The sequence below is a fragment of the Oncorhynchus masou genome, chromosome 14, assembly GCF_036934945.1.
Source record: "Oncorhynchus masou masou isolate Uvic2021 chromosome 14, UVic_Omas_1.1, whole genome shotgun sequence".
Lineage (NCBI taxonomy): Eukaryota > Metazoa > Chordata > Actinopteri > Salmoniformes > Salmonidae > Oncorhynchus > Oncorhynchus masou.
The window spans coordinates 14,505,830-14,528,984 of record NC_088225.1 but is presented as its reverse complement, the minus strand read 5'-3'; the positions used below and the strand labels follow the sequence as shown (position 1 = coordinate 14,528,984).

Here is a 23,155-nt window from a genome sequence, read left to right as displayed (position 1 = left end):
TAATACATATTTGTGATTTAATTTACATATTTTTCTTCTTTCGTTGCCCTCTGTTGCAAGCCAGTGTCCCTTGGTACACATGAATGCACGTGTGGCACACTGGGAGGCATAAACTCCAGGACATAGCAGGCATTTATCCGACTTTGTGAAATAATAATGGAAATATATATACTGGTAGTCTAGACCTAAATTAACAACATGGGATATTCTGACCATATAGCCTACAAATAGACAAATGAGAGCCTTGGTTTGAAAATACCTAATTGCATTTGGTGAGGCTATAAGAGAGTAATGAATCTAAAGCATTGCATCTCGTCTTTACAAATAATCTTCTAACATCAATAGATCGTATTATTTGCTACTGGTAAAATAGGGCCTTGAAGTAGCCTAGCCAATTCATTATCCACGAGGTAAATAGCAAAGCGGTAAATAGGCTTAACTGATCAACAATGTAACCAGTAGCCTGCAGCCAAATGGGTTATGGTAATATTTGCTCAAGATGCAAAATATGTATTATATTCCACGAGAAGAGGTGGATTCCTGACATGGGGCACCTTGTCCAACTTTCATTTCTCCGTGTGTGATTCCCCTTTTAGTCACTAGGGAGAGACCTTTCAACACGGAAAACAGCTGGTTGACTCCGGGTCAAACAGCAGTCAAACAGGCAGGGGCAGACAGCCGCAGTCATCCTCACCAACCGCACGCCGATCTGCGGATCACATCGTCCACGGGATGGATAACGACATCGCCGAACCTGACCCATCCCGGCAGCGCAATGGTGTCGTGGAAGGGCTTTATGGAGAATTCACGGACTCGCTCAACGCAAAGGTCAGATATTCTGTGAGTTTGACTGAGAGTGCTCTCACTATTCAAAAGATCTCATCGTCACCTGGACAGGATGAGGTGGTTTTCCATTTAGCTGACTGTCTTGGCTGCCTGGCTTATAAAGTGGAGGACGAAGCGGATGTTGGGGCGTTCTTTACAGCCTATTTCTACCCGTTCAAGAGGCGATGGATAAGCACAGGCATGGCCCGGCAGAAAGTAGAGCAGTGCTTTCGGGTCGCACTGGTCCAGGACCCTCTCACTAATCTTCAAGAGGCAGAGAGATGGGCGCGTGCCATCAGAGAGGCTTCTATCCGCCAGATACCCCGAAGACGTGGTGAGAAGCAAGGCTGCATAGTTGAAATAAAACAGTTGTTTCTTTCTGGTATAGTTATGTTTGATGAGGGCGTAGGTTCTAATTTAATTTAGCCAAACAGCATCAAACTTTAGGCTCTTTATATGGATAACCTGAAAAGTCTGTCATCATACTGTGGGTCTATATGGGGGTCTTTATGTTTCCTCGTTTATTTAGGAGGAATTGTGCCCAGGGAAATGGGGCTAATAAATTCAGTTCAAAATGTGAGGGTAACTTTCCATCACCTTTGTCCCATACTGCACCTAAGGTCCAGTAATTCACAACCTGCTTACTCGGTTTCTATAGAATAGGATAGGCTTAAGTGCCAACTGACTGGGCAAGCTTGGAGAAGGAAATGGAATGTCCTGGAAATGGAATGTTGTTCATCTCTCACACCCAAGAACCAGCATTACCTGCTGTGGGAGGATGACTGCCAGTTACCCTTCTCAGGGTGAAATTATTTGCATAGATTTGCAACTGTGAAATTTCTGTATCATTTGTAAGGGATAATTAAGTCATCCCAAAAGCAACATTGCTGAACCCAAGTACTCAAGTGATTGAACTCATCGTTTTTCAACTAATGGTGCTTATGCAGGTTGTCTTGGACCAGGAAAAACCTTATTACAACACAACCGTATTCAAATGCCTGCTTTTGAAATCTTCGGTCCATGTCATAGACTTAGGTCCATGTGCAGAGACCCGACTGACCCTACTGAATCTGTTCTGAACACGAAACAGAGTGCTGCTGATGCTAATTACCCAGTTATCACTCACTTAGGAGATCATTTAGTGTGGATGAAGATGCCACAGGGAGAGCCATATGCAAAATATTATGCTGACATTCTGTCAAAATATCACACATTATTTTGAATTGAGTTCATCCAAGTTATTGCTACAAGATTAAATGTCTCACATTAATATGTGCTTCATTAAATTGCATTATTAGATTCGTTTTATTGGTTTATTCAGATCCCCATTAGCTCTTGCGAAGCAGCAGCTATTCTTCCTGGGCTCCACACAAAAACATAGAACATGACAAGGAACAAAACATTGATACGCTGATAGACAAGAACAGTCACACAAATAAGATAGGAGTGCATGTGCCAAAGGCCTAAATAGGCAGAATGTAAGGGAATTTCCATCTGAATAATAGGGAGAGCTGTCGAGGATTTAGTCAATCATACATCTATTCGGTTTAAGTTGCAACAAGGAGACACCCTCCCGCATAGAAACATAAAAAATGTCTAACGGTCCTTCTCTGAGAAGGCACTTATATATTAATCAGATATTCTCTAAACATCAGCCCGAGAGCCTTGTATGAAGTCAAAATAAAAGACAGTGACTTTGTCAGCTGCTACAGAATCACACAGTGTTCATAATGTCATTGTGTACCCAGTCCTTGTTTCCTCAGTAGCTCTGGCGTCAATCACTATCGAACAATATGAGAACAATCCATAACATTTAGTGACAGGTCTGGTGACCATTAACCCCTACACAAATGAGTATCATAAATAGAGCACTGGAAATCATGTATTACAGAACGGGAAAACATATACAGTGTACATATGCTAAGCATTGTGTTAATTATCTTAACTGGATATCAACTTTCTTAAATATTCCCCATTACACAGAGTGAAGATAATTGTTCATAAAACAGGGATGCCTGCCTATTATCTGCTTAGGGGCCCATGCTTAGGGGCACTCTCTAGACCCCTCAGTGGCATAGTTCTAGAGGAAACGGATATTTGATTTGGCAGTGACGGATTTGGAATGTTGGTTGCCAGAAATGGAGTCAGGTGTTGGTGGAATAAGGAATGAGGTCGCCCCGTGAATTGCCCTTTAGGTGTCCAAAGCAACTGAGACAAGGGTCTTTGTGTGAGTTGCACCTTAGGCCTGGAGCCAGCAGGAGTTGGAGTTTCAGAGCTTTGCCAAGAAGACAGATGGTAACCTGACCTGAGAGGTAACTGGTAGCATTCTCTCTGGCCTGCTGGACTTCAAGCATAGAAACATTTTTTAAATGTCAATTCGCACATATTAATGAAGTGTCTATCGATAGCCACTGATGATAAGCCATTGAAATGCTAACAATTGATGAACTGAGGCATGACTCGGGATTCCTGCTCTAGTACAAGAAGGCTTCTCCATCTGTAGTACAGTGCCTACTGCATAATGCAATGATATCATTAATTGATACGGTTTTTTTAGCATTCAAGATTCGGGCCAGACAATAATACAGTATTCAACAGAATATATTATGTATTTTAAATGAGTAATGGGACACTAATAGATGCAACAAAATATGCCACATTAATTCCTTGTTCTAGAGCAGGGGTGTCAAACTCATTCCATGGAGGGCCTAGTGTCTGCAGGTTTTTGTTTTGCCTTTCAATTAAGACCTAGACAACCAGGTGAGGGGAGTGACCTTAATGTATGAAAATCAGAGGGACATAGGGTGTATGAAAGTCAGAGGGTGTATGAAAGTCAGAGGGTGTATGAAAGTCAGAGGGTGTATGAAAGTCAGAGGTTGTATGAAAGTCAGAGGGTGTATGAAAGTCAGAGGGTGTATGAAAGTCAGAGGGACTGACTAATCCCTGTTCTAGAAGGTGTATGAAAGTCAGAGGGACCGACTAATCCCTGTTCTAGAGGGTGTATGAAAGTCAGAGGGACCGACTAATCCCTGTTCTAGAGGGTGTATGAAAGTCAGAGGGACCGACTAATCCCTGTTCTAGAGGGTGTATGAAAGTCAGAGGGACCTACTAATCCCTGTTCTAGAGGGTGTATGAAAGTCAGGGGGACCTACTAATCCCTGTTCTAGAGGGTGTATGAAAGTCAGAGGGACCTACTAATCCCTGTTCTAGAGGGTGTATGAAAGTCAAAGGGACCGACTAATCCCTGAAGGGATATTTATGTTAATTCATTTCATTTTATCTGGTGATGCAGCTGGATAGGTTGGATTAAGAAGGCAATTGCTTTTTTGCTGTAAGGTTAATGTTTAGGGAAAGCTATCAGACACTTTCAGTGCGTAATACAACATCATTTTGTTGAAACTGTAGATGCTAGATATTCCTTTAAAAAAAGTATATTGTGGTTCAATCACAGCTTGACTGGGTAAGTACTGCACAGTGTGTGTTTAAGTATCTGCAGTCTAACATTCAGTTCCTGTCACATTCAGGTCATATCGGACTGAATGAGGCGTAAATAATGAAATCCTCAAACAATGTGATGTACCTTTGCACATCAAAGGCCATGGAAGTTAATATCCTGCTATTTGCAATGCTTAGAGGTACCATGAAATTAATGTCTGCATTTTTGACTTTTGACAGTCTTGACTTTCACGAAGGTATAAAGTTTTCAGTGTGAACTTAAACGACTAAAACCAGATATGAAGTATGTAGAAAAGATAATGGACCTATATATTTTTAAATAAGATCATCTTTGATAACTAACAATCACCAGAATAAAAACTGGGAGAATCTAAAATTTAAAAAAATGTTATGGCCCCCATTGATTTTGTTATAATGTTTGAGTGACTCAGATAGCATAAGAACGTGACATAAGCCATGGCAAAATGTGTAAAATTGCAGGAAATTAGCTTTAAAACTTCAAAATGTTGTCTCTCTGTGTGTGTTCCACAGAGAGGGTATGTATCTGTCACTGTGATATCGCCCTACGGCCCAATGCTCTGCTGGCGCCACAGTGTCTCTCAGTGATGGAGACAAGAGCTGAACGGTGCCCCTGCTACATCAGTGGCCTCTCACCCCAGCCAGGATCTTCCCCTGGGGCCCTCGTCTCCCTCTCTGCTCCCTCAGACAGGCCTGCCTGTGACAGGCTGTCAGGGCCCCTGGCTCTACCTCTGTGGGCTGGGTGTCTAACCCCCAACCCTAATCTTGGACTCACTCAAGCTTGTTTGCAGATATGCCAGCTATGTCTGAGTCATGGAGGTAGTGTTACACCTTGGGGACACCTGAGACAGCAAGCTTTCACTTAAAGCCATTTCTACCAGCATTGTCTTTTGTTTTCCTCAGTGTTCTGGTTAGTTTTCACTTATATTGATGTGTTAAAGCAATATTGCAATAGTGTGTGGACATAATGAGAGATATTATGTTCTAAATTCATGTGTTTGGTAATACTATATTTATTGCTTTAGTAGTAGATTGATTATACACAACAAAGTTGATCAGTTAATCAGTTCCGTTAATTTGATCCCAGCCTCAGTACTTTGTTAGTACTCACACTTACTCAGCCACCCCACCTCTCTGTTTACCCTTTTCCTCAGAGAAACACACACTAGCTTGCTTGTCAGACAGCCCTTCAGCATGAGTCAGGGTCACATCTGCCCACAGGCCCTTAACCACAGTCTCACACACACACGCACGCGCGCACACGCACACACACACACACACACACGCACACACACACACACACACACACAGGACCTAAAAGGTTGTTTCCACAGAAATGACTCTGGGCAGAATGTTACAAAATATGAATTAGGGAATGGGCATCAAAGCTTTAATTATTAAATCAAAAACAAGATTGAGCTGGCTCTTCATTTAGGGTCCTCACTGTATCTGTAACCAACTGAAACAGAAGCCCTGTTCATACCTAGTTCTAACATGCGCCTTGTGTCCTGAACTTGTCAGTATTCTGATTGTGCCCACATTTTTAGACAGGTGTAGACGATGAAAAGACACATTGTGATTTGATTGTAATCAGATCTTCCTGAGGTAGTCAGGCACGGATTGTGTCTGGAGATCAGTCAAGTGTAAACAGATCTCCAATGGTCAAACTATTTTAATTATCATTATACCAGCCTCAAACATCATTGACAGATACCACCATTGATTTACGGCACCAGTAATTGTCTCAAAATAAATACATTCATGTTATTTTGAAAGAATATCTGTCAAATAATTTGCTTACAGGGAGGCACCAGCTAATCTGGTCACAATGCGGACACAGTGAACGGAGAAAAGACACATTTTAATACAATGTGTAGACACGACAAACCTTGATCACATAGTTATTGGATCGTATTGATCAGATCACATGTTAGCGCAAGGTGTAAACAATACTATAATGAACCCTGTATGACTGCTACTGAAACCTTTGTAACTATCAAGCTCTGATAACCAACTTCAATTCAGATAGCTTTGCTTTCGTGCTGTATCCATGTGAAGGAGTGTTTTTTCCTGTGATAAGTGAAACACAGAGCTATACAGTATTTCTAGTTGCAGTCCATAGGTGCACAAACGTACATTAGCAACCATTAATGTACTCCTAAAGGAGACTGAAGGAGTCAGGAGACAGGAAACACAGCAGAGTACAGCAGAGCATGATATTGCTTACATGGAAACATCTCATGTTCTGTGGTGGTAAAGGCGGTGCTGAATTCCTACTCACAAGCTGTCGGGGGGGGGTGTTAAACCGCCTCTGTATTTGAGGCACAAGGACTACAGCATTGGCTTTGACCCCTGTGGAGGCAGCGATTGTTCTGTCATCCCTGAACTGTTTTATTGAAGCCTTTATTTGGCTCATTGTATTGAGAGCATTTTATAGAGCTCATTTGACCTCACTTGAGTGGAAAAACGGACCCTAAAAGTTATGTACCAAACGGCAGCATCCACCATTGTGTCTGAAAGACATGTAGTCATAGCCGTTTGTGTATAAAAGCCACATTGTGTAATGTGAAGAAGAAAATACAATGTCAACCCTTTGTATGAATGGGGAAGAGTTAGCAAGACTGTGTTTTGATACTGTCTTAATACTGCTCTTTCTGATGGTTTCACACCTCACTTTGAGACATTTCGGTACCTCTGCTGTCCCTGCACACGAGTCAAATGAGTAGGAGGTGCCACTCCAGGTCAGCCGGCTGGTAATTGGATTTCTGGGCTGGGACAGGAGAGGCCAGACGGCACTGGGCACCAGACAGAGGGGCCTTGTGTGGAGGGACAGTGGCACAGCAGGGTAAGGGTGTACTGGTGCCAGTCCTGTTGGCATAAGGATGTAATTTACAGGGCAGCGCGATGACTGTTTCCCTGCTCCCAGGGGTCCAATTAGGCCCATGGGACCGGTCCCAATGCCCAGCAGAACCGGACTCACACTTACTGGTGGGTAGTTGCTTCCGCATGTGGCACATGCAGGGTTCAGAGGATAATGCTCAACTGCCAACCTTGATCCTGTACTGATAATGTCTGACAGGGTTAATTTGCGTCTGAAGTACTACTCATAACCACAAACAAGTGTAATCTCTGTAAAGATGACCCAAATTAGTCGATTGGTCGATTGTTTGGTCGATAGGCTGTTGCTTGACCTAGATTTTTTTCGTCGAGCAGTGGCAAATATATATATTTTTAATTATGTGGACTATTCCATTTTGAGGCCGCAGGGATGGCAGACCACAGTATCACCAATAGTACATTTACCGTTAATTACCATAATTTCTCATTTGGAATGTTTGTTTAGTTATAGTAATTTATGTTAATACATTCAATATCTTGTCATAATTACAGTTCCTGAGTGGCACAGTGGTCAAAAAGCACTGAGGCATCACATCACAAGCACTGAGGCATTACTGAGGCATCACTACAGCCCGGGGTGTAGTGACTGGTGCGGCTTCCCTTGGCTCATCGTGCTCTAGCAACTTCTTGTGACAGGGCCAGGCGCCTGCAAGCTGACTCCGGTCATCAGTTGAACGGTGTTTCCTCTGACACATTGTTGCGGCTGACATCCGGGTTAAGTGAGCAGTGTAATAAGAAGTAGGTGGCCAGATGGGTCATGTTTCGGAGGACCTTCGTCTCTCCCGAGCAAATTGAGGAGTTGCAGAGATGAGCCAAGGGACCTAATTTGGGGAGAAAACAGGGTAAACAAAATACGCTTGTGACCATACCGCCTGTTCAGGGTCGGGCCTGGTTAGTACTGGGACAGGAGATCGCCTGGAAATACCAGGTGCTGTAAGCTAAAAACGATATTATTATTACAGTCTTACCAAACATTGTTTGTTGGCAGAGTGCACAGCCTAAGGTTTGGTTTATTTCATTCCATTTCCGAGCTGTCAATTTATTCACTGTCTTTTTTTGAAGCGCTCCTGTCAATCTTGAGTAAGGACATGCACCTGATTACACATAGAAGTAGGCCTAGGCTACCTGGCCTGCGCGCAAATGTAGACCTATAAATGTGCCCATTTGGAGATCTGATACTATTTCTGATTGTATTAACTCACCATCACTGTGGAGATTCTCAAAGTCATTTTTCCTTCGCCTCAAACAGCAAATAAACAAAGTCTGTTTTTACATCCATTGAGAATGACAACAGTTCCTTAACGTAGCCAAATTTAAAAATTCACTCCCTTTTGATAACCACTCAGCATGAAAGGGTGAAAAAATCTCAGGCCTGCCTGAATACTTCTTATCCCTTGCGCAAATAGCCTACAGCTGTGTCTGTTTGGGAAACTCTGAGAGCCCAGGATATTTTTACATATTGGCAATGGCAATAGAAGTAATTTTTTTATTTTAATAATTTTCATTTAGATAGAATTGTGATTAACGACATGACATTGATTTTGAGACATGAGGACGTTAATATAAATTAAATTAAACTGTTCCATGAATATGTGCATCTGAAAATCATAACTGGCACGCAGATCAGGAGAAATGGTATGATAACTTGGCACTCCAAATGGAAAAGGCTGCCAACCGCTGGTGTATTCTATTACTGGCAACTTCAGGAGCATAATGGCAGAATCTGCAAAGCCCAGCAGCAGCGAGAGGAGGATGGTCGGGTCAGGAACAGGTTAGGCTTATTGATCTCTAGCTTCCTCTTCAGTAATTTGTGTGTCTTAATTTTTAATCGGAGTGCTTAAAGCATCAGACAAGCTAAGTAGCCTGCATATAGTTGATTTTATTCAAACATAGGGTGTGTCTATAAATGGAAAAATAGATGTTTATAAATTTGGAACAATCTATTGGTCGAAAGAACAGACAACTCTCGACTAAGATTTGTTTTTGTCGGGGACAGCCCTAAATCTCTCTTATGATTTACTATGGCCTCTGAGAAGACAGTGTCCCCTGTGCAGAAAGACAAGGGCATCTATAGTAACTACAGTATCAGAGGCTAAGAGTTCATCCTGAGTTAAAAATTACTGTCTCTGAAATTATCTCTCATGGCGCTCTGCAAAATCTGAACAAGTTCTGCCAGCTTTTAATTACTCCGTTGGTGTCTGGTAATAATTCTAAAGATAACCAGACAGATCATAACAGAGTAGCATTATTAAAGAAATTATCTGGTACTTTTGTATACTTTTTAGGAAGTAGTTCTGAAAGTAGCACCCATGAGCCAAAAGTGGTCCCCGAAAATTGTGTTACCTCACTTATGTGCAGATATGTGCACCATGTCATTGCTTTCTCTCTCGCTCTGCTCTGTGTGCATCTTGCTAGCTTTCACTCAAATTGCGAGGGGCTAAAGCTCATTGGCTGGAACTGAAATTGCTAATTGTAGGGAAAATAGCGCAGCACAGAAAAACTGTTGCTTTCAAACTAGGGATTTGTGGCTAATTTAGGTAAAGCTGCAGATTGACACATCCAGCCCAAAGCGGGAGGTTTAAAAAATACTTCATATTCGCCAAAGTTCCAGAGCATATCTTCAACTACAACATTAGGGGAATGACTTGAGGTGGCATATGTTTTGTTAGACTTACATTTCTGGGGGAAAATAAGTGGGTCACAAAAACAATAACGTCAAGCACCATCTGTGAGTGAATGGTGTCACTGCCCTTGGCATCACTGTTTAATGCTATTATTTTAACACTGTTTTTCTGCCAAGGGATCTAGAGGGTAGAGACTCCTTTCATAACCTGTTTGACATGTCTGAGATTGATGTCAGAAAAACATTTTGGAAGACAATGGAGAGTCACATGAATGATGCTTCCTTGATACTAGAAAATTAAGTGGAGCAATTCTTCCATTGACAGCTTGAGAATACCAACTCACAAACTATTCCTTCTTCCCTCTTCTGTTTATCTACATCTCTCACTCTATTGCTCTCTTTTTTCCCTATTCTCTCTCGCTCTCTCCTCTCTCTCTCTCTCTCTCAGATGTGAAGTATTATGAGCTACGGCGGCCCTGCAGGGTCATGGTTCTGGTGAACCCCCAGAGTGGGCGGGGCCAGGCTCTCCAGCTTTTCTCCGGGCAAATCGAGCCCATGCTCATCGAGGCTTCAGTCCCCTACACATTGGTCATCACTGGTCAGTCCCATTCAAAAACTGGTCAACACTCAGTCCCTTACACACCTACCTGCTTGAACCCTATTATCTCACTGCCCTGATTGCATACACATACACATGCTCACCCGCACGCACACACACACAGTGTTTGACTCTGCACTTGACTCCTTGTTGGATCCCCTGCTCCCAGTATTATATACTCTCAACTGCTTTTCACTAACAGTAGCAATGAGTTCAAAGTCACTGAACTCTGCATAACCTTTCACTGAAAAAAAGTCAGGTATCTTTGAGCAAGCAGGAACAATCCAAGGAGCCAGAAAGACTTTTAAAAATCACTTCAGCTACACATTAACACCACCACCTATACTTCTCCATCACCCAGTATAGCTGACAAGAAACTATCTCTGCCAGCATTACAAATCATCACCAAGACACCTATGAGTTGTTCAATGCCTTCTTAATCTTTGAAACAACTGAAAAAGGAGAGAACAGAGAGAGAGGAGAAAGAGTGAGTTCAGTCCCAGGGGACATGCGGAAGGTTAGCATCTGCATGGCGATGAAAAAACGGCAGGCTAATTACCGACGTTCGGCGTGACAATGCTGGGAGCTGGGGCTGGGAGAATATGTGTCACCAGAGGCTCTCTCAGCTAGCGCTCAGCTAGCACTGCTTCCCCTCCACTGCCTGGGTACTGTAGCTAGCCTGTCTGAGTGGATTAACCAGTGCCACCTCGCTGCCCTGCCTGCCTCCACTATGCCAGAGGACTAAGGCACTCTGAGAGGATCGTCTTTCAGCGAGGGGGTGAATCTGGGGTTTTCTGTGGTGTGTGAACATGTGCTTGTGTGCACCTGCATGTGTGTGTCTCCCTCAGAAACTGAGTGTTCAAGTAGCTATGTATTCAGGAACTGAGAGCAAAAAGACGTTATACTGGGCATGCGGTATCATCCTAACACAAAAGGGACCTTGGTTCATATCACATTAATAGAGAGTAGCTACCAAGCTATAGCTCATCAGAAGAGACGATGACGTAAAATTCAGAAAGTCAAGAGATGGTGAGGTAGCTCCTGCCTATGTATGTTTGTGTGTGGCAGTGACCCTGTGAATAAGGAGAGGGCTGGGAAGTGCAGCCTCAGCCTCCAACTAGCAGTGCTGAGTCAGCCGCAGCAGCCTCCCTCTGCTTTTGCCTGATAGCACAGGACCACATCACTCCGCTCTCAGTCTTCCCATATATACCAAACAGCATGGACTTAAAGGAAACTCAGTGGGTGAGGGAGGGCTAGGGGACAGGTACATGTTATGCTAGGAGAGGAGGAGAAGAGGAGGAGGAGAGGGGAGGGGTGGATGTAGTAATGTATTCTGGTCATTTTTCAAACCTCAACACATACGGTAACTCAAGCAGAAAAGTAATGCCCTTGTGATGACAATGCCTCAACACACCCACAGAGACACAGGCATAGACACACACAATTGCAATAACAAACAAACACAGTACTGCCTTTAGCAGAGCTGATATTTGCTGCAGAACACAAGTCTCAGCTGGCAGAATAGTGCTAGACAGTGTGCTTAGGGGGGATCCAATAAGACCCCCTGCAGCGCGACGGTCTCAAGGACATCTCCAATAAAACTCCACTAAACAAACAGAGTTGGCCCCAGTCGTCACATCAACTATCACAGCAGTGGCAGATGTTTGCACTAAGGCCTGGCTGCTTTGGTGACCGCCATCGGCCAGTTGAATAGCCACTGCACGGTCTAATGATATGTATGGACTGATAGAGGGAAATTGAATCCCTTTTCTCTCCCATCCCACTGATCCCTCCCTGGGGGCTTCTGGTGAAGGGAGGCCATCTCTCGGACCTTATTCTCGCTCTCTTTCCTCCCTCCTTCTCGCTGTCTCTCTCTCTCATGGCGTTCTCTCTGTCTCCCATAGAGCACCAGAACCATGCGAGGGACCTGGTGAGAGAGACTGATCTGTCACAGTGGGACGCTCTGGTCATCCTGTCAGGAGACGGGCTGCTGTTCGAGGTGCCAAAAGTATAGACACTGCATGAACACATTTCCAGCATAGCTAACTTGTCTAAAGTTTCCCGAAGACTGTTTGAATAAGCAGTGGGGTTTGTGGGGTACAACTCTCAGTTGGAGGGTCGTGGCCTGATGCTGTTTGTGTGTGTTTGCCTGTCCGGTCAGGTGTTGAATGGTCTTCTGGAGAGGGAGGACTGGGAGGAGGCCATCCAGACCCCACTGGCCATCTTACCAGGGGGCTCGGGCAACGCCCTGGCAGCCTCTGTCCACCACTACACTAAGTAAGTCCACTAATGAGACATTTAAATGGATAGAGTACAGTAGAAAGCAATAGGAAAACTGGCCTGGACAAAGAAGGTGATATATCCCTTTTCTATGGATGTAATTATCTGACTGGGCAGATTAGGCACATTTCTGGAGAGACAAGGGAGAGAGATAGTGTCTGCTTCAGCTTCACACTTCATAAAGTCCAAGGAGACTCATTATTTGACTGTTGCTGATAGCTACTTTTAATGGAGTGATGTAATGGGTTCTAGAGCAACTGGAAATTCAGTGGACTACTACTGAGGTAGTGTCTGGACCGCTTTTATTACGGCTGTTTGTGAAATATGAGCCCCCTAAATATACAACGTCAACAGAAAAACAACAACAAAATACACAGCGAGGTGTATAACATCAGATATCTATCACAGTTGAATAAAGCTTTGCAACCTATGAACAACCCTAACCCTAACACCCCTGTTCAACCCAAACCAAGCTAACCCTAGCCACATCCCTTACCCTAGCCACAACACTTACCCTAGCCACATCCCTTACCCTAGCCACAACCCTTACCCTATCCACAGCCCTTACCGTAGCCACAACCCTTACCCTAGCCACATCCCTTACCCTAGCCACAAACCTTACCCTAGCCACAACCCTTACCCTAGCCACAACCCTTACCCTAGCCACATCCCTTACCCTAGCCACAACCCTTACCCTAGCCACATCCCTTACCCTAGCCACAACCCTTACCCTAGCCACAACCCTTACCCTAGCCACAACCCTTACCCTAGCCACAACCCTTACCCTAGCCACAACCCTTACCCTAGCCACATCCCTTACCCTAGCCACATCCCTTACCCTAGCCACAACCCTTACCCTAGCCACAACCCTTACCCTAGCCACAACCCTTACCCTAGCCACAACCCTTACCCTAGCCACAACCCTTACCCTAGCCACAACCCTTACCCTAGCCACAACCCTTACCCTAGCCACATCCCTTACCCTAGCCACATCCCTTACCCCAGCCACAACCCTTACCCTAGCCACACCCCTTACCCTAGCCACAACCATTACCCAAGCCACAACCATTACCCTAGCCACATCCCTTACCCCAGCCACAACCCTTACCCTAGCCACACCCCTTACTCTAGCCACAACCATTACCCTAGCCACAACCATTACCCTAGCCACATCCCTTACCCTAGCCACAACACTTACCCTAGCCACATCCCTTACCCTAGCCACAACCCTTACCCTAGCCACATCCCTTACCCTAGCCACAACCCTTACCCTAGCCACATCCCTTAACCTAGCCACATCCCTTACCCTAGCCACAACCCTTACCCTAGCCACAACCCTTACCCTAGCCACAACCCTTACCCCAGCCACAACCCTTACCCTAGCCACACCCCTTACCCTAGCCACAACCATTACCCTAGCCACAACCCTTACCCTAGCCACAACCCTTACCCTAGCCACAACCCTTACCCTAGCCACATCCCTTACCCTAGCCACATCCCTTACCCTAGCCACAACCCTTACCCTAGCCACATCCCTTACCCTAGCCACAACCCTTACCCTAGCCACAACCCTTACCCTAGCCACATCCCTTACCCTAGCCACAACCCTTACCCTAGCCACATCCCTTACCCTAGCCACAACCCTTACCCTAGCCACAACCCTTACCCTAGCCACATCCCTTACCCTAGCCACATCCCTTACCCTAGCCACAACCCTTACCCTAGCCACATCCCTTACCCTAGCCACAACCCTTACCCTAGCCACCACCCTTACCCTAGCCACAACCCTTACCCTAGCCACAACCCTTACCCTAGCCACATCCCTTACCCTAGCCACATCCCTTACCCTAGCCACAACCCTTACCCTAGCCACAACCCTTACCCTAGCCACATCCCTTACCATCCCTAGCCACATCCCTTACCCTAGCCACAACCCTTACCCTAGCCACAACCCTTACCCTAGCCACAACCCTTACCCTAGCCACATCCCTTACCCTAGCCACAACCCTTACCCTAGCCACCACCCTTACCCTAGCCACAACCCTTACCCTAGCCACCACCCTTACCCTAGCCACAACCCTTACCCTGGCCACAACCCTTACCCTAGCCACAACCCTTACCCTAGCCACAACCCTTACCCTAGCCACAACCCATACCCTAGCCACAACCCTTACCCTAGCCACAACCCTTACCCTAGCCACAACCCTTACCCTAGCCACCACCCTTACCCTAGCCACATCCCTTACCCTAGCCACAACCCTTACCCTAGCCACAACCCTTACCCTAGCCACATCCCTTACCCTAGCCACAACCCTTACCCTAGCCACAACCCTTACCCTAGCCACAACCCTTACCCTATCCACAACCCATACCCTAGCTTCATGTCCACACCCCAGTTCAACACTAACCCCGTTATCTTACAGTCAGACAGTGAAGATGGTTATGTTTAAAGTACTGTAACTGTCCAGCGTTTCCAGATCTCTATGAAATATGACCTATAATTAATTACAATATGAGTTAAATAGTATTCCTTCCAAAAAAAATGTAATTAAGAATGTTTAAAACAGCTTTTCTGTGTTGGAATGGTGTGGGCATACCCCAACAACAGAATGGTGTGGATGTACAGTGTACCGGTCATTAAAAATATTAATGTGATTAACTGCTGATTGGCCAGCTCATCCTCCTCAGGAGTATGACATCATACTCTATGAGGAGATGGCAAGCATTTTTGAAACAGTCACTTGAGTTTTTCTCCTAGTTGTACTTTGGCCACAAAAACGAGTATAGGACGAGTCAACAACATTATTTTGGTATGAGTTAGCAGAATATGAATTTAAAAGTGAGATTTTCACTGGACAGTTACTTTAAAACAATGGGATTAGGATTTAACCGTTTTGTGGACATGAACCTAGGGTTAGGGTTATGGCGAGGGTTAGGGTTACTGCTGTAAGTACAATCTATTACCATTCTAGAGTTAGGGTTAGGATCATTACTTTTAAGTGAAGGAGTAGCTCCAGCTCAATTGAACCACAGACTGAAACCTAACTGCCTCAGTCTACTGTGAGTTGACTGCTATTCCCTTTCAGGTCTCCCCCGGCCTGGGGTAAGGAGCTGCTGCTGAGCTGTGGCTTCCTGCTGTGTAAAGGCCTGGTGACTCGGCTCGACCTGGTCTCTGTCCACCTGGCCTCCAGCCAGCGCATCTTCTCCTTCCTCTCCCTGGCCTGGGGCTTCGTGGCCGACGTCGACATCGAGAGCGAGAAGTACCGCCTCGTTGGCCCCATGCGATTCCTGGTGGGTACGCTGATGCGCCTGGCCTCCCTCAAGGTATATCAAGGTAGGCTGGCATACCTGCCTGCTCCTCCCTTCACACCTCAGAACTCCTCCCTCTGCTCCTCTCTACCCTGTGGGCCCAACAGCTCCCCCAATCAGAACTCTCGCCACAACCACATCACAAACTCCAACCACAGCACAAACTCCAACCACAACACCGCCCACAACTCCTCCAACATTGCCATCACAACCATGAGGACCGAGCCCCAACCAGTCAACCAGAAGGGGCCTCCTGACTTGCTCCTAGCAGACCTGGAGCAGCCAGTGCCTGATCATTGGACAGTAGTGAATGAGGAAGACTTTATACTGGTATTGGCCATGTTCCAGTCCCACTTGGCTGAGGACCTGTTTGCCGCCCCTGGGGCCACAGCAGACGACGGCTTTATCCACCTGTTGTATGTGCGTGCAGGCATCTCCAGGCTAGCTCTGCTCACACTCTTCATGACCATGGAGAAGGGGGGGCACCTGGCTATTGGCTGCCCACACCTTGTGTATGAGAGGGTGAAGGCCTTTCGCCTGGAGCCTCTGTCCCCCGAGGGAGCGATCACTGTGGACGGGGAGATGGTGGAGTACGGGCCAGTACAGGCCCAGGTTCATGAAGGAATCGCCAGGCTCATCTCAGGCTGAGAATCTACTCTGAGAGTTTGTCCTCCCCACAGCTCTGACTTCTTGCTCCCTTTCTTACTCTGTCTACTGTATATACAAAGTGCCAAAGACATTATATCAGCCTTTGGAAAATCCCCCCTCTTTTTTTCTACAGATACATTTGGTATCTATCTCGGTGTCCTGTTGTTTAGAGATCCCTCCCTTTCCTCTCCATGCTTCATTCTGGGTCAAAGCCATGGATGTTCTTGCAGCTGGCTGGTCTCAGCTAAGAGTGTGTGTGTATGATTGTGTTTTGTGAGCGGTGTGTTTAGTAGGGAGGGCCCATGGCTGTGGAGTACCTTGTGTACACTTATTAGTGTGACACAAGTGAAGAGAAGCACATTCTTCTGTCCCGCGAGGATGTGGCAGGCAACCAGCTCTATGCCCGCTATCTAGCCCCGGGATAATCATTCTGTGGAGGATGAGACACAGGCCTGACATGAAGGCCTTCCCCCCTCAGGATATACTGTTCGAGTCATGGATGTAGGTTCTCTATGGAGAAGCACAACGTTGGAGAATGCAGCATTGTAAACCTCCACCAATGATATTAGGTTACTCTTCTCCCTCTCACCAGTGAAAACCTCCCCTTTACCTCTGTGTTTAATGGATGGGGTGGAAGGGGTTAGGTGCTAGTGAGGTCGTGTTAAAGCAGCATGGAAGTTCAGGAACCTGGCCAGCTGAGGTTACCTTCTTATATATCTCGCCTGTCTCCTACCCTGCTGCTGCTGCAGCTCAAACCAACATGCTTCTTGGACCACCTTCTTCCTGAAACACACACACAAACACACAGGCTTGACACTCCCTTTCAGATCTGGAGCACTCAGCAAGGAGGGGGATGGTCTCATCTGCTACATATGACCCCTTCTAGCTGTGTTAAGGTTGTACTCCCTCCTCCTTCACAAGATGTTGGAGCCATCAGCACCTAATGTGTCCTTATTTTTAAGCTTTATGGGTGAATGAAAAATACTAGCGGATAGAACTACAAGCAGTTGAAGATACAGCACCATTGTTGATTTTTATGAACGGTTTTATTGTAGATAAAATAATATAAATATTTCTGTTGTTTTCTGTCCAAGCACACACTAAGAAGGGAAACATGGTTTTGCACTACGCAGCACTGCATGGGTCAGTGGGTTTTTCACATTGACTCGATCAATAAGAGTTGGAGCGACCAGGCCAGAGTGCTGTGCTCTCTGCTGGGGCCTTTTTCTTGTCGGGGTGGAGATGAGGAGCATTAGTGCACAGGAGCATTAGTGCACAGGAGCATTAGTGCACAAGCGCAAATGTGAGCATTATCATCAGTTCTACTCGCACCAGTTCATGCCAGGTCGGGTTCACCCCAGAGATATAACAATTACTGGTTTAACTAATCCTAGAGCACACACTTGGTTTGGTTTGGCTCAAAATGTCATATGGGTGGAAGGGTTTTAATGTACTGTATAATGAATCTAAAAGGATGCTTAAAATGACTCTACCTGAAGGTATGCTGACTGCAGATGTAACATTAACTTCTCCCATTCTGATTTCAATCTTCCATGTCTGTGCCTGTATCTGACTTTGATATGCCTTTAGATGAATACAAGTTGAAGTTTCATTTGTCACATGCACAACATGCTTAATTTGAAAGCCCTACCCAACAGTGCAGTATTGTATACCTCAGCTCATGTAGCTCATGCTAGACTGTGTATACTGAGTGTATATATATATATATATATATATATATATATATATATATATATATATAATAACAAATTAAAAAACAAGGGGGAAAAACACAAGAAAGAAGAAAGAGAGGAAGCTATATACAGTGTCAGTGCCAGTACCAAATGTACAACGTACAGAGATACTGGAGTTTTGAGGTAGAGAGGAAAATGTAGGCAGGGATTAAGAGAAAGTGACTGGAAGCAGGATAAATCATTTATTATAATAATATGAAACATACTGTATGGTACCTTTTACCCCATACATACCTATCTACCTACCTAATCCTCATATGTTAGGCTCTGCTGGTGGTGTTGACAAGGTCATAGACCATGCATACACAAGTTTAAGCACATATCCAAATTGAGAGATTAGCTATGCAAATTATTTAAATGTGGCCCGTTCTGGGACACCTCACTGCTCTTTATGCAGTGTGAGGGGTCCCCCTAGTGGATTTACCTTAACCAGTCATTGCAGTGCAAGTGGTGGAAGTTCTGACAAAGTACTTGCACATTTGTTTCTATGGTACAACAGTAGTACTGTATACAATCTTATGATAGCTCACTTTCATTCTTTGTATGTTTGGTTGCATTGATTCACTAGCATACTGGTATCCAGGTTATGAAAACAATTACGAGCCATTTTGAATTCAACTACAATCCCTTCATAATCAATTCCTAATCATATTTCCATCTGAATATCAAAAACCTGCATTTGAATCTAGCTCATGCTAGACTGTGTATACTGAGTATCATCTCCCCTCAACCGAACAGACAAGCGGACATCCATTGCTGAACCTGGCTGACCCGAGTGACTGTTATGTAATATGTACAAAAAACAACCGGTCTCAACACATCTGAGTGGAGTAATTGCAATTGTGTTGAACTACTGTTATCTTCTCTGTCCTGTACCCTTGGCTGGTAGGGTGGACTGTGGAGTGACTACATCATAGTACTGTTATTAATATTCAAATACTGCTGTAGTCTTCTCATTGCATTCATGTCATTTTTTTATGTCATCATTACCGTGTAGGAGAGAGATCTATATTTTTCCAGTGTTTCATTTAGTAAGAACCACAACTAAATACATGAATCATGCTGTATCGACTGTCTGAATGGTAATAAAATTCCCAAATTCTTCAAGAGTTCTGTCTTGTTCATCTTGAGCAGCCATCTTTTCCAGAGAGCATCAACAATGTTAGTTGTTTTTATATGAAGTGAAAATGATAATCCAGTGGTTAATATTGTCAATTACAGGTGTTGTGTATTTGAGGGTGTATTAAAGTTCTGCTTTTAGGACCAGACTAATCTTATCTTTATGATAGCAGTGTTACAATGTCAGTACTGCTGACAGCTTCTCTACCTCTAACCATGGATACCCATTCTAAATATCCACCTGTTGAAAGAGTAACCACTAAATAATATCATTTGTTGGCCTATACTAAGGAGACCGGTATAGAGAACCTGGCTGGAGTGAGAGTTGACCACACTTACTCCATGCCTACTATATCTCCCAAATATACAGGAGAATATCCACTTTGCCATGTGTCAGTCAAACTCAAGGGATGACGATAGAAGCTAATACGCCGAGTTGTGGAAACAACTTCTATAATCTGTCACGTGACATAGTAATGATCACTGGCTTTATAATGAAGAGGTGGACGTCTTTCAGCGCACGCAAGAGAGAGAGGAGGGAGGAGATAAAGAGAGGGTGAGATAAGACAATAAGGCAGGTAGAGAGTGTTCGGATGAGATTGCATCAGGTAAGTAAAGCAACGTTATTTTCAGTTACAGTGCTCTTGTCGGTTACCATATAATTTCAGAGTATCTGCATATGAGTATCTGCACATGACGACAATCAAATATCGAGGAAAAAACATATTGTAAATGCATTACATTCAGTGTGTTAATTCTCTATTATGTGTTACATTAATTCTTTAGGCAATTAATAAACAGGTTGTCACAACACTGCCATTTGTGCGTAAAGCAGCTGACCTCAGGTCGCTTAATTTCTGGTTCGAGTTAATTGCTCTCCACTCTCCCTCGCTCCAAATTCTAATATTTCATTCATGAGCACCGACGTCGTACTATTCATATTCTAAATGGTAAAATGACTCACATCTACATGGACCACATCCTATAAATACGGTTTATACTCCCTCTTGGTCATCTGTGCACAGGCTGACCCAACAAGAGGAGGGAACTGAAGATTAACCTTCGTGTAACAGCCAAGAGAGAAGACTTGTGCAAACAAACAGCAATAGAAGGAACAGAAGAATATCGAAGTAATCCAACTGGAGTTATAAAAGTTGTAAAATGTCTCTAGTGGGCGCCTTGCCTTTCCTGAAACCGCGCCTATCCCCTTCTGTTTCTCCTGGGCGCCAAAGAAGACACACACTGCCAGCAAGCGAGTTCCGGCCGCTCAACACTCAAGATGCCATCAGCGTGTTCGAAATCGAGAAAGAGGGTAAGTTGTCCATAGATTCAATTATAAATGTGTGTATGTATCATATGTTATGCATTAATGGCACGAATATACAATGTATGAGCGTTATCAGGGGTTTCTCAAGTCACGCGTAAAACTCGTGCCAACAGTCTCTCCTTGGGCTTTACGCACGTTGACTGGGCGCGCTAGTCTGTCTCTTCCTTTCCATAACACTTTGTATTAATCCCTTTTTATAGGTTTAATGCACTGATACGGATCCGCCTTGGCACTCTTAAATACAGTGAGTCCAAAGATGATGAAAACGTGTGTCTCTCTTTTCCTCCGCCAGCCTTTATCTCTGTGTCAGGAGACTGCCCGCTCCACCTTGATGAGGTGCGTCATTTCCTCATGCTGTGTCCAGAGCTGTCCATGGGCTGGTTTGAGGAGGGGAGACTAGTAGCCTTCATCATTGGGTCCCAATGGGACCAGGACAGACTCACCCTAGTAAGACACCTTCTATGATGTTATATAATATCCTATTGATTCATAGGTAATTTACTCTATATCTATATGTTTTTATTAGCTCACTGATAGTTTTTTGAAATCAGGTGCTCTGTATCACATCACTCTAAATATTATTGAATTAACTCTACTTGAGCTACATTTGCATTTTTCTTTTGTTGCAGGACGCCCTAACTCTTCACAAGCCCAAAGGTTCCACAGTTCATATCCATGTGCTGGCGGTCCACCGGACCTTCCGGCAGCAGGGCAAGGGTCCTATCCTGATGTGGCGCTACCTGCAGTATCTACGCTGCCTGCCCTATGTGCGCCGTGCAGTGCTCATGTGCGAGGACTTCCTGGTTCCCTTCTACCAGAAGTCTGGCTTCAAGGTGCAGGGCCGCTGTTCCATCACGGTGGCATCACTGACCTTCACAGAGATGCAGTACCCTGTGAGGGGCCATGCACTGATGCGGCGCAACAGTGAAGCTATTGGTTTTCCTCAGACTGCGTTATTATTGGAGAAACAGACTCAGAGGCTTGAGTCTGTGTTATTATTGGAGGAACCGATTCAGAGAAGTGAGACTGCATTGTTATTGGAGGAACAGACTCAGAGGACTGAGCCTGATCCTGCTGATGTGTAAATCTTTTTTTACTGAGTAAGATATTAGATTCCTGCTGTACGTATCAACTATGATGTAAAATAAAGTGATGTAAACATTTACATTTATATCTAAGATGGTAGTCTAAAGTGCACACCATACATGCATGCCCAATGCAGGGAGTCTTTAAGCTTTATTACAATGTTTTAGTTTCAGATACCTAATGTTAGTTAATATGTGAATATTTCAATGTTAACTAGCTACATGCTAATGAATGTTAGAACAAATATTGTGTGACTTCTGTCTGTGTGAGATTATATTTTTACTGCAAATGTTCCCGTTGTATTTATTGTAAGTTTTGTCTGAAGGTTTGGGTTGCAAGCCCCCTCCTCTCTGACGCTGTATGGACTGACGTCACTGACTACCAGGCTTTAGCAGCTCAACCGTGCCTCTTTATCTCTATTAGTGGGCATTAGGTATACTGTAAACGTCTTAGGATTTACAAGAGGATCCTTTCATTGGACTGCTAGTAGATCTAGTGACTTAACAAGCCCGTTTTCACACAATGAGAAAAGTAGGCTACATCCACACCAATTTGGATTAATCTGTTACTGAAACTGTTGGTCTATTCATTTCCCTTTGGGTCATATGTGCAGAGCGTTAATCAAACCATGTAAAATCTTCTCTTACTCCACCAGAACCTGTCTTACCCTTGAAACCAATCATATCTTTAATAAATATGTTTTTGTACTGTTTTTGTTATTAAAAAATATAATAAAGATGATAATGTATTAACTTTCTGAGCATGTTCAATTTGGATGACTTCAGTATAATAATGATAATAATATAATTTATTCATAAGAATACACAACATCATATGCATACTTTGGCTGTGTTTACACATGCAGTCAAATTCGGATCCTTTGCCAATTATTGGTCCAATAAGTGGGAAAAGAACTAAAGATTGCGTGAACATGGCCAGCTACTGGACAGGAAAGACTACTGGACAGCAGCTTTCAATCTATAGCTAGAGGACTCCTGATATCTCCAGACGACTTCAACCTACTTACGTCTACCTTTGGTTCATTTCTTTCCATCTCTTTCTTTCCCCTCCTTGCCTCTTCTGACCTCACCCTTTCCCGGACCCCTCCCACTCACAAGTCAGGCAATACGCTTGACCTAATCCATACTAGAGGCTGTTTGCCTACTAATCTCACTGCAACCCCCCTCCCGGTCTCAGATCACTATTTTGTTTCC

At 44.4% G+C, this 23,155-nt stretch overlaps 2 protein-coding genes across 3 annotated transcripts; both read left to right on the top strand.

The window, feature by feature from the left end:
• The first annotated feature begins 669 nt into the window (after positions 1–669).
• On the top strand, positions 670–19,512 carry LOC135554339 (sphingosine kinase 1-like). Of its 2 annotated transcripts, none has more exons than XM_064986598.1 (5): positions 670–1,159; positions 10,269–10,418; positions 12,323–12,417; positions 12,580–12,695; positions 15,785–19,512. In XM_064986598.1, the coding sequence occupies exons 1-5, from the start codon at positions 733–735 to the stop codon at positions 16,653–16,655; spliced, it is 1,659 nt and encodes a 552-aa protein (XP_064842670.1). In that variant the 5' UTR covers positions 670–732; the 3' UTR covers positions 16,656–19,512. The 2 variants fall into 2 exon arrangements, with proteins under 2 accessions (XP_064842670.1, XP_064842669.1); XM_064986597.1 differs by having other exon boundaries at positions 12,323–12,426.
• A 1,177-nt stretch (positions 19,513–20,689) lies between these two features.
• LOC135553735 (serotonin N-acetyltransferase-like) lies at positions 20,690–21,940 on the top strand. The gene is made up of 3 exons (XM_064985681.1): positions 20,690–20,840; positions 21,148–21,302; positions 21,485–21,940. Exons 1-3 carry the CDS (start codon positions 20,690–20,692, stop codon positions 21,938–21,940), a joined length of 762 nt encoding a protein of 253 aa, XP_064841753.1.
• Positions 21,941–23,155: the final 1,215 nt, after the last annotated feature.